A 12,357-nucleotide genomic window follows, 5' to 3' on the forward strand; every position below is an offset into this window, starting at 1 on the left:
TGCAATCATGCAAGAATCTACCTCTAAACCACCAACTCTTGCATTACAACATCTATTTAGCATGCTAGAGTTCCATTCAAACCATTCTAGAGCTTAAAGATCTAAACCCTAGAAATCTACCATCATTGAGCTCAAAGCTTACCTCCAAAAGCTAGCTCCAAGGTGTAGAGGAAGAAGAAGATGATGAAGATCCCTCTCCTTGCTTGCTTCTCCACCAAATCCCTTCTTTTCTTCACCTTCTAGAGAGAGTGGAAGAGAGATTAGAGAGGGAGGGGCTTAGGTTTAGGTTTAGGGTTGAGAAAATGAAAAGAGAGAGAGAGTTCACTCTCATATAGCCTTCACTTATGCTACAAATGCATAAAAGCCCCTCAACTTGTCCACTATGACACAGCCCAACTTGGGCCATTTCGGTCTACGGGGACTGGTCTCTCCAAGAGGGACCGGTCCCCGAGAGTGGTCAATTTACAGAAAAGGGGGTCTCTTCCCCTTTCCACGCTTACGGGAACCGGTCTCTCTAACGAGGGACCGGTCCCCGAGAGCTCACTCTCGCAGGACACCCCTTGACCAATTTGCATACCTACGGGGACCGGTCTCTCCCGCCAGGGACCGGTCCCCGAGAGCAAGTTTTATGCCCAAAGCTCTATGCCATATTTTCCTGTCTGCCACCACGAATGACGCACCTCGCACAGTCGATGGATTTTTCGGGGCCGTGGGGTAGTATTCATGATTCAGATTGATATTTATATGTATGTGGGTATCAGGTTTTGCGGGTCCATGGCTTCCAATAGATACAAGCATCTACTGTTAATTGCCCCCTGTAGATTGGGGCACCTTCGATTAAGAGACCTTTATAGATTGGATGAGATGGATCGTATCTCGGTTTATTGAATCCTAAGTATATGTATTAGGATTCAATTGGATTTGAGGTTGATTAGGCCCTAAGTATATGTGTTAAGACCTAATCGATATTAAACTCTATGTATTAGAGTCTAATTGGTTCGTGAGATATGGGTATGGTTCATGGGATTTGGTCCATGAGGTTTGGTGTATGGTTTGTGGGGTTTGGTCCATGAGGTTTGGTTTTGGCTCATGGGATTTGGTCCACGAGGTTTGGTTTTAGTTCATGGGATTTGGTCCATGAACTTGGTTTTGGTTTCATGGGATTTGGTCCATGAACTTGGTTTTGGCTCATGGGATTTGGTCCATGAGGTTTGGTTTTGGCTCATGGGATTTGGTCCATGAGGTTTGGTTTTGGTTCATGGGATTTGGTCCATGAACTTGGTTTTGGCTCATGGGATTTGGTCTATGAGGTTTGGTTTTGATTCATGAGATTTGGTCCATGAACTTGATTTTGGTTCATGGGATTTGGTCCATGAACTTGGTTTTGGTTCATGGGATTTGGTCCGTGAACTTGGTTTTGTATGTGGACTTGGTTTGGTTTGGGTTTATTTGGGTTCGAGTTTGGGTTCTGATTTTATGTATGGACTTAGTTTGGGTTTGGATTTATTTGGGTCCAAGTTTGGGTTCTGGTTTTATGTGTGGACTTGGTTTGGGTTTGGATTGATTTGGGTCCAAGTTTGGGTTTATTTGGGTTTTGGGTTTAGGTTTATTTGGGTTTGGGTTTGGGTTTGATTTTGGGTTCGGGTTTTGGTCTTATTTGTGGACTTGGTTCAGGTTGGGTTTGGATTTGATTTGGGTTTCGGTTTTGGTTTTATGTGTGGAATGGGTTTGGATTTTATTTGGGTTTGGGTTTTGGTTTGATTTGAGTTTGGGTTTTGGTTTTATGTGTGGAATGGGTTAGGATTTTATTTGGGTTTGGGTTTGCGTTTGATTTGAGTTTGGGTTTTGGTTTTATTTGGGGAATGGGTTTGGATTTTATTTGGGTTTGTAGGTGAACTTAATTTGCAATTTGGGTTCGCATATGAACTTAATTTGCAATTTGGGTTTGCATATGAACTTAATTTGCAGTTTAAGTTCGTGTATAGACTTGATTTGCAATTTGATTTGGGGTCCGAAGAAATCCCATTTTGATTTTGCAATTTAATTTGGGGTCCGAAGAAATCCCCTTTTGATTTTGCCATTAGATTTGGGGTCCGAAGAAATCCCCTATTGATTTTGCAATTGAATTTGGGGTCCGAAGAAATCCCCTATTGATTTTGCAATTGAATTTGGGGTCCGAAGAAATCCCCGTTTTGATTTTCCAATTCGATTTGGATTTGAGGTCCGAAGAAATCCCCGTTTGATTTGCAATTAGATTTGGGGTCCGAAGAAGTCCCCGTTTGATTTGAATTTGAATTTGATCTTCAAATTTGGTTTTGATTTGGGGTCCGAAGAAATCCCCGTTTTGATTCCAATTCGGGGTCCGAAGAAATCCCCGTTTTAATTTTGATTTGGGGTCCGAAGAAACGGGGAATCAAAGATTCCCCTCCCCTCTTCTTGCGATGCTGCGGATGACGTCAACGAAGTTGATGACGGTGGCGTGGATCTGTTCGGCCATCGGATTTGATTTGACATTTTCGAATAAGTATTGAAGGGTCCGAAGAAACGGGGAATCAAAGATTCCCCTCCCCTCTTCTTTCGAAAGTATCAAACCGGCGATGCTGTAGATGTCGTTGGTGATGGTGGCGTGGATCTGTTCGGTCGGCAAATTTGATTCAATATTTTCAAAATGTTTTGAAGGGTCCAAAGAAACGGGGAATCAAAGATTCCCCTCCCCTCTTCTTTTCGAAAAGATCAAAACGGCGATTATAGATGTCGTCGACGGAGTTGTTAACAGTGGCATAGATCTGTTCGGCCAGCAAATTTGATTCGATATTTATCGAAGAAATGTTGAAGGGTCCGAAGAAACAGGGAATCAAAGATTCCCCTCCCTTCTTCTTTCGAAAGTATCAAACAAAACATGCTGGAGATGGTCGCGACAATGTAGATCATCCATTCCATCATCAACGACTTCGAATGGGGTATTGAGAGGTCCGAAGAAACGGGGAATCAAAGATTCCCCTCCACTCTCCCACCGAAGCCATCTAGATGATATGGATGGCTACGATCGTCGGACAAAAGAAAAAAAAAAGAGGGCGAAGAAAAGAGATCTTTTTTTTTGTTTCATTATTATTTTTACTTTCTTTCTTTTTTTCTTTCTTTTTTACTACCTGTTGATGGATTCGATGAAGCGGCTCAACGATCTCTCTTTCTTTCTGCGGCTCGGCGATTTCTCCTTCTTTCCGCGGCTCGAGTGATCTCTCCTCCTTTCCGGCGAATCCGGCAATGCTCTCCTCCTTTCAGCAACTCGGCAATATCTCCTCCTTTGAATATTTTGAACTTGAAAGTGTGTAGCAATCTATTATCGTGTCGCCTCTATCCAAAAAAAAATTCTCTGATTTGATTTGGTTCCCGTATTTATAAATGGGGAGGAGAGTTAGTTAAGAATCAAATTCGAATTCGAAATCGAATGAGTTGATATGGATAGTTGAAGATATCTTGGAGTTGGTTAGGGAATTCAAATTCGAAATCGAATTTGAATGGGTTGTTGAATGATATTTGGGAATTGGTGGAAATTCGAAATTGAAATCGAATTTCGAATGGGTTGTTGGATGAGTTTTGGGAAATGGTTGAGAATTCGAAATTCGAAATGCGAATTTTGAGATGGGTTGTTGGATGATGTTTTGGAATTGGTTGGGAATTCGAGAATTCGAATCGAATTTCGAATGGGTGTTGGATGATATTTTGGAGAAATGGTGAGATATCGAGAATTCGAAATCAAATTTCGATGGCGGGTTGTTGGATGATATTTTGGGAATTGTTAGGGAATGGGTTGTTGGAGGATGTTTTGGAAATTGGTTGGGAATTCGAAATTCGAATCGAATTTCGAATGTGTTGTTGGATGATATTTTGGGAATTCAAAATTCGAAATTCGAATTTTGAATGGATTATTGGAGGATATTTTGGTAATTTGTTGGGGGTTCAAAATTCAAAATTCGAATTTTGAATGGGTTATTAGATGGTATTTTGGGAATTCAAAATTCGAAATTCGAATTTTGAATGGATTATGATTTGAAATCGGATTTCGACTAGATACTTTATAAGGTGTGGGTGTGGGCCGTCGTTGATCAGACCCACCTTAATTTATTGGGCTCAAATGATAACGGACTGAAATAAAGGCCCCCCCTCACTTTTTTTTTATATTTTTTTTATTTATTTGTTTGGGCTTTCGTAAGGGCTCACCCACTCACATTTTTTTTTTTTATTTGTTTGGGCTTTCGTAAGGGCCCACCCGCTCACATTTTTAAATGGGCTTATTGTATATTATAATTATTGACCCGAGAAAATTAATGATTAATACGAGACCTATTAGGATTGTATGAACTCGAATCTAATCATTTTTTTATTAGGATTAGGATTGTTTCAACCTATATATATGTATGGCAAGTATTATTTTACTTCAAACATTTCCAAGCTACAAGGACCGGTCTCTCCCACCAGGGATCGGTCCCTGAGAGCAAAAATCCTACACTTTGCAGAATTTTCACAACTCACTCTCGGTGGCCTTTTCCAATGCACTTTTGGCCTTTTTGATGCCTTCGGACTTTCCGAAGCACACCAAGTCGACAATCAGTCGATTCTAACTGAAGTTCAACCCTCGTATTTCGAAAATTCACTTTCTTACAGTGGACTTCGGCCAGAAATTTACAAGGCGGTGCATATTCTCAAACTCACAACTTTTACGGAGGTGTTGGATCGGGCGTTGTGGGTAGAGCACAGCAATGCCTATGCAGTGTGGAGCGTGAGTCTTTTGAAAAGGAAAGAAACAAAGGAAAGAAGCGGACCGCGAGTAGTACCGAGGGTTGGTCGAGTCCTAGGAGGCCCCCTCAGTATCCACGATCGCAGTCGAGGAGCTGGGGACACAGTCGATGTGTTATTTGCAGCGGAGATCTCGACCGCTGAGCTGCCCATAGCATGAGGGGAGGTGTTATAGGTGTGACCGGGTTGGACACATTAGCTGGGAGTGCCCGGGTGGAGCATCGCCTGCCCCGTCAACTACATCAGTCCAGTTCGCCCCGAGATAGCTCACGGGATTGCCACCCCTATGTCGGCTGGACGCTTATCCTTGCCGCATCAGCCAGAGGGATCTCGAGCGGCACCGAGTGGTCGAGTTTTTGCTGCCCAAGTGGAGGAGCCTGCCGTAGCCAACGATGTCGTGGCAGGTATTGTTCTAATTAGTGGCACTAGAACTAGAGCATTATTTGATACAGGCGCATCAAACTCATTCATTAGCATGTCATTCGCTAAAGCTCATGATATTGAGATTTCAGATAGTGTGGATGCTTGGTGTGTCTATGCACCCGAGCACACCTTTAGTGTCAAGGAAGAATGTGTGGTTTGTCCAGTGCAAATTGGCGATTGGATTATGCCGCCGGACTTGCTTGTGTTGAGCCGATGAAAGGCTTCGACATAATTCTCGGAATATATTGGCTCTCGAAATATTATGCCACCATTGATTGCGAAAGCAAGATAATCACTTTTCGTAAGCCTGGTCAAGAGGAAGTGGTTTATCGTGCGTGCAAAGGTTCGCTCTTTGTTATGACGGTGTCGACGTCGAGAGTGAGGCAGTTGATCAAAAGTGGTTGTGTAGCCTACTTGGCGTCGGTGGTAGAGACTCAGAAGGAGCTCCCAGCCCTAGGGGATATTCCGGTAGTGTGTGAATTTTCGGATGTGTTTTCCACGGAATTACCGGGATTGCCACTGGACCGGGAGATCGAGTTCGTCATTAACTTGGTTCCCGGGACGGCGCCAATCTCGAAGGCCCCATATAGAATGGCACCGGCGGAGTTAAGGGAGTTAAAGGCTCAACTGCAAGATCTACTCGACAAAGGCTTTGTAAAGCCAAGTGTGTCGCCGTTGGGAGCTCCGGTGCTATTCGTGAAGAGGAATGATGGAACGCTTCAGCTATGCGTGGATTATCGCGAGCTGAATAAGGTGACGATTAAGAATAAATACTCGTTGCCTAGAATTGATGATATGTTCGACCAGTTGCAACGGTGTCGAGGATATTCGAAGATTGATCTTTAGTCGGGGTACCACCAATTGAAGATCAAGCCGGAGGATGTGCATAAAACGCCGTTTCGTACGCGTTATGGCCATTATGAGTACACGGTATACCGTTCGAGCTTACAAATGCCCCTGCTGTATTTATGGACTTGATGAGCCGGGTCTTGTGGCCGTTATTGGATCGATGTGTCGTGGTATTTATTAATGACCTATTGATCTATTCTCAGAGTGATGAAGAACATGAGGAGCATTTGGAGGCCGTGATGCAAATTCTCCGAGAAAAGAAGCTCTATGCTAAGCTGAAGAAGTGCAACTTTTGGCTTCGTAAGGTCGCCTTCTTAGGTCATGTGATTTCCGGGAGTGGTGTCTCCGTTGACCCGAAGAAAGTTGAGGCGATTAAAGATTGGCCTCGCTCGACGAGTGTTGCGGAGATCCGTAGTTTCCTTGGCCTTACGGGCTACTATCGGCGGTTCGTGGAGAGGTTTGCCAAGATAAATACTCTACTAATGCGCCTTACACACAAGGGAACAAAGTATGTGTAGAGCGACGAGTGCGATCGGAGCTTTCGGGAGTTGAGAAAAAAGCTAACTTTGACCCCTGTACTCGCCCTACTAATTTCGGGGGAGAGTTTCGTGGTCTATAGTGATGTTTCATATAGTGGTCTTGGGTGTGTTCTGATGCAATGTGGGCGAGTTATTGCTTATGCTTCTCACCAATTGAAGAGCTATGAGAAGAACTACCCTATACATGACTTTGAGCTAGCCGCGGTGATATTCTTGTTGAAGTTATGGAGGCACTACCTATACAATGAGCACTGTGAGGTATACATCGATGATAAAAGCCTCAAGTACTTATTCACCTAGAAGGAGCTGAATATACGGCAACGTCAGCGGTTAGAATTGTTGAAGGACTATGATGTCACCATTCTTTACCACTCGGGAAAACCTGGCTATGGCAATTACACATCAACCGTCATTGCAGAATAAAATGCAACGGTTTAATCTTGAAGTGGTAGCCTCGGAGGTTCCGGCTATTCTTGCCGCATTGGTGATTCTACCAACCTTGTTGGAGAAGATTCGGGATCAACAAGCTTTGGATCCATATCTCTAAAAAGTGCGGAGTGATGTCGAGAGCAGGCACACTGGTGATTTCGGCGTAGGGTCTGATGGCGCACTTCGGTTTCGGAACCATTTGTGCGTGCCCAAGGACGAGGACGTTCGGAAAGCCATATTGCAAGAAGCGCATCAATCTCCTTATAGTGTACATCCAAGCGGCACTAAAATGTACAAAGATTTAAAAGTGCATTATTGGTGGCCTGAGATGAAGAAGGACATTGGGGAATCTGTAGCGCAGTGTCTGACGTGCCAACAAGTTAAAGCGGAGTGCCGATTCCCAGCGGGAAAGCTTCAAAGTTTATCTATTCCCGTTTGGAAGTGGGAAGACATAACAATGGACTTTGTGGTGGCGTTACCCTATTCACAAGGTGGCCATGATGCAATTTGGGTGGTGGTGGATCGCACGGCATTTCATCCTCAAAGTAATGATCAATCAAAAAGGACGATACAAATCCTTGAGAACATGCTTCGGGCGTGTGTACTTGATTACAAGGGTGGATGGCACGATTGGTTGCCGATCGCCGAGTTCGCATATAATAATAGCTACCAAGAGAGTATTACGATGGTGCCATTTGAGACTCTCTATGGAAGGAAGTGTTGCTCCCCTATTCATTGGAGCGAGGTGGGTGAAAGAGTCGCCCTTGGTCCGGATGTGTTGCAGGAGGCGGAGGAGAAAGTTTGCCTTGCTCGCCAACGGCTCGTGACGGCGCAAACGCCACAGCAAAGTTATGCTAATAAGCGCCGAAAAGATCTTGAGTTCGCGGTTGGAGACCGCGTTTTCTTGAAAGTGTCACCTATGCGTAGTGTGAAGCAGTTTGGGGTTTTGGGGAAGCTTAGTCCCCGATTCATTGGACCATATGAGGTCCTAGAACGTGTTGGTGCGGTGGCATATAGACTTGCATTACCACCGAGGCTTGCGGAAGTTCACAATGTGTTCTATGTATCCAATCTCCGCAAGTATATTCATAACTCCTCTCATGTCCTGGAGTATAAACCAGTGGAGTTGCGCGAGGATATGACCTATCAAGAATTCCTGGTGTGCATCCTTGCTCGAGAAGTGAAGAAATTGCGGAATCGTACAATTCCGTATGTAAAGGTTCAGTGGAGCAATCATGCAAAGCATGAAGCCACTTGGGAACTTGAGGAGACGATGCAAAAGACCTATCCTCATCTATTTGAGTAGATGAGCTAAGGTATGGATTTGAGTTTTGCGGACGAAACTATTTTTAAGGGGTGGAGAATGTAACATGCCGAATCCCCAATAGGATGTACCGAACTTCCGTCAAATTGACCGAAGTGTGGTGATGGACAAGATGGTGAGGTCCGTGAGTTGTTTCGAATTCTTCGGAATGGTTTGGATAGATGTTTGGCACCTTGAGAGCAAATCAGAAAGTTTCGAGACGAATGAGAGTGTGTTTGCTCTCAGGGTCCGGACCCTAAGTGCAAGGTTCGGACCTTAAACGCGCAGAAATTTTGGGTGGTCCAAAATATCAATTTTGTAAGGGGCCTTGGTGCAAATGTCATTTGGGAGGGTTAATATATGGGTTCTATACCCTTAGCTCTCATTTCCCTAACATGAGACCAAAGAGAAGAAGCTCTCTTTCTCTCTCTAGAACCTTCTCTCACTCTCTACTCTCTCCCTTTCTCCATTCCTCTCACTAGGGTTTGCTCCAAGAGTGGAGCTTGGAGGAAAGAAAGCTTGCTTGGGAGTGAAGCTAGCTCTTGTGCAAGGAGCTGAGGAAGAAGTTAGAAGTTGAGGTGAGTTTGTGTGGTTATGAGCTAGGGTTTGGCTAAATCTCTTCTAGTTGTTGTTCCTAGAAGATATTATTTTAGATTGACTCATGAATCCCCAAGAAATGTAGGTATTTGGTGTTAGTATAAACCCTAGGGTTAGAAATGGGGTTTTGTAAAGTATGAGATCTAACATTGGTTTGATCGTTTGTTGCCGTAATTGGAATATAAACCGACACGTTGGGAGACTTGGATCGAAGTTTCAACGAGTCTATGTCGAGTTGCTGAGGAAAAACCTTATTTCGGCTTCATTTGCCGTGGGTCGAGGGAAATCGGCGACCATAAATCGTGGACCTCGGGTTCTAGCACTCCAGCATCCCTACGAGGTGGGTGGTGCTATCCTAAACAGTTGGGTTTCTCTTTATATCTAAGTCACCATTTGAACATGTATGTGTATGTATAGGATTCATGCTGTCACGCCCCGCTATCGCCAATTTGGTCGATAGGGCCCGTACACAGACGCCGAACGGATAACACCTCCCCTGTAACACATGCATTTAGGGTTAAATGGTAAACATGTTGGTACTTATTGCATGCTTTTAGTGTAAAGATGCGTATGATTTGGCAATGGAACATTGGACACTTCGGAACCCTATAGATACATGAATTGAGACATGAACCTAGCCAAGATAGAAAATATGGTGACATTGTAACAAATGATTGAAATAGCACATTGTGGCATTGAATGCTAGTGAATGCAACACTTTGCGTGTTATGGCATTAGTGGACATGGCATCCTCATGGCTTGTGGATTGGATCATGTTCACCTATAGTCTTATGCTTGAGGGTGGTCGCTCCCTCTCAAGCAATGAGCTCCGAAGTGGTCATCACTGGGTCGTAGCGGTACCTTCCCAGAAGACGGTCTCGTCGGTCGTAGCGGTATCTCCCCAATAGTAGGGATTTGGTTGGTGAGTTTTGGAGCTAAACCTACGAGTTAGCCAAGAGGATTGGGTATTAGCAAAGGCAATCTGCATGCATCATGAGTATCATATATATATTGTTTCATTATCCTTGCCCAGGCATAGTAATTGCATTTGTTCAGAAATGACTATCTATTTAAGGTACCGGACTTCTAAAACTATGAGGTTACGGTGTACATTTGGTTGGAAGACCATTTGAACGGTTTCGGTGAGGTCCCGGTGAGGTCCGAAAGCATTCGGGCGTTTTCGATGCGCGTAGGCGCTAAAACGGAGCCGAAGGCCATGTTGGGCCGTGAGCCAAATCCGGCATTAGCGCGGATGAAAAGATGATGAAAACACGCTCGAAAATATGTTTGGAGAGTCTCGGTTCGATTTGAAAAGAATTGGAGGTCAAACGAGCGAAAATGAGCGAAAACGGAGCTAAAACGGGAAAAAAGCTGAAAATTTGGCTGTCCTAAAAGTGCTGGAATTCTGGACCTTCGGGGACCGGTCTCTCACTGCCAGGGACCGGTCCCTTATACAAAAAATGGCCCCCGCGGGGGCAATGCAGTATACATGAAGTTGAGGGGTCTTTTTGCACTTGTAACATCATAAGAGTGCATATGAGCTATAGAGAGTTCATTTGCTCTCTCCCTTTCACTATGCAAACCTAAAAGAAGACAACTCTCTCTCTCTCTCTCAAGCTCTTCTCTCTCTCTCTACAAGGGTGGATCTTGGAGGAGGATTTGGTGGAGAAGAAGTAAAGGAGAAGGAACATCATCTTCATTTTCTCATTCTTGGCCATTGGAGCTAGCACATAGAGGTAAGCTTGATGCTTATTAATGGTAGATCTCTAGGGCTTGAATCTCTTGCTCTATAATTGGTTTTAGTGAACCTCTTTGATGCTAAATAGATGATCTAAGCTTGAATCTAGAGGTTTAATGGTGGGTTTTGCAATAGTAGCAAACCTAGGGTTAAAAATGAGGTTTTTGTAAATACTTGGGTTTGATCTAAATTGAGTGGTTGTAAACCTAATTGCTAGGTATTCCGACGCGTTGGCGAAGTCGGTTCGTCGATTCGTCGAGCGGGTGCAAAGATATCGAAGAAAAGGCTTGTTGAGGTACAGATTGCCGCAGCTCGCGACGAAAGCTTCCTAAAATCGCGAAATCGGAATCGTGGGCTCGTGGCATGACCTAAAGGTGGGGGGTGTCCATTCGAAGCAATCGGGCTTCCTTCTATGTCCGAGTTAGACTTTTTGGTCATATTGTACATATGGTTCTTATGCATTATAGGATGTATGTATTAATAACATTTCTACTTTCCTTGCATGCATGTCTAGTTGTGTAGTATTATGGACTTGACACCTAAATCTAGAATGCATGAGGATTAGGATTGTGACATGAGATCCTATGATGATAAGAGAATAGAGAGCTTGGACTTGATGATGAAAACTAGTGACATGTGAACTAATGTATAGAAAACATTTATAACTTGGACGAGTGGCATGTAGATAATGTTAAATACATGACGAGTGGCATCGGAACCTAGTTGTGGCATATTGCATGAAAACCTAGTTTAGAGAACAGAGGTGACATATGAACCTAGTGTTATTAAAACATAGGTCGGATGTGAACCTAGGATTGTTGAACCTAGAGTTAATAATCCCTAGATCAGTGGTATTTGAACATAGTGTAAAGAAACACTTGGCGTGGAACATAGGGATTAGTTGAGTTTCCCTAGTTATGATACATTGCATGATAATTGTACACTACGGCATTGAACTTAGGGATAGTTGGATTCCCTAGTGTGATTTAATTAGTATGGTTGGGACACTTGATAGGGACCTAGGGATAGATGGACTTTCGAGTGTTTGTTAACCTAGTTAACAGGGTATCCTCAGTTGGCGACGATTGGATCATACTCACATTGTCACGCCCCGCCCCGAAACCACTACCAATTTGGCACGGTTCGGCCGCGGCGGCGTGTCACGCCCCGGGACCGGCAGAGGCCCTCCCGGTAGCGTGCCCAGACCCGCCATATGTCTACACATATAAGGCGTCTAGAAGAAAAGCGGAAGTAAAAGCAAGAGACGGAACAAATAAGAAAAGTGAAATAACAAGCAACTAATGATATCAGAGCGAGTAAAGTACTAACATCTACACCAAAGTATAGAAATAAAGCTAGACAATAATAGGAACAATAAGTAGTACAAAAACTGCCTCAAGTACAAAAATGGTGGCCTCTATACATATACGGGTACAACTCTCAACCTCTCACAAAAAGAAAACACGAGAGGTAGACCACCTATCGAACAATCCCTCGGTAACCACGCTAGCCCGAGGCGATACCCTTTCCGCGATCCCTGGCCTCTCCCTGCGTGGAAGGCTCTGAAAACATCGAGAAAAAGAGGGCGTGAGAACTATAATTTATAGTTCCCAGTGGGCAATTACTGACCTCAGCTCCTACTCCACTAGGCCCCAAAAATAGGGTAAGTAATGCTAATAGCA

General features: G+C 44.0%; 1 protein-coding gene across 1 annotated transcript; it reads left to right on the forward strand.

Annotated features, from left to right (window-relative positions):
• LOC109714761 lies at positions 7,723-8,343 on the forward strand. Its single transcript, XM_020239473.1, has 2 exons — positions 7,723-8,038; positions 8,159-8,343. Exons 1-2 carry the CDS (start codon positions 7,723-7,725, stop codon positions 8,341-8,343), a joined length of 501 nt encoding a protein of 166 aa, XP_020095062.1.

Source organism: Ananas comosus, linkage group 9 (genome assembly GCF_001540865.1).
Source record: "Ananas comosus cultivar F153 linkage group 9, ASM154086v1, whole genome shotgun sequence".
Taxonomy (NCBI): Eukaryota; Viridiplantae; Streptophyta; class Magnoliopsida; order Poales; family Bromeliaceae; genus Ananas; species Ananas comosus.

Coding starts and splice junctions, on each gene's coding strand:
- LOC109714761 (XM_020239473.1), top strand. CDS start 7,723: ATGGTGCCATTTGAGACTCTCTATGGAAGGAAGTGTTGCTCCCCTATT. Junction 8,039..8,158: donor TGAGGTCCTAGAACGTGTTG/GTGCGGTGGCAT, acceptor AGTATAAACCAG/TGGAGTTGCGCGAGGATATG.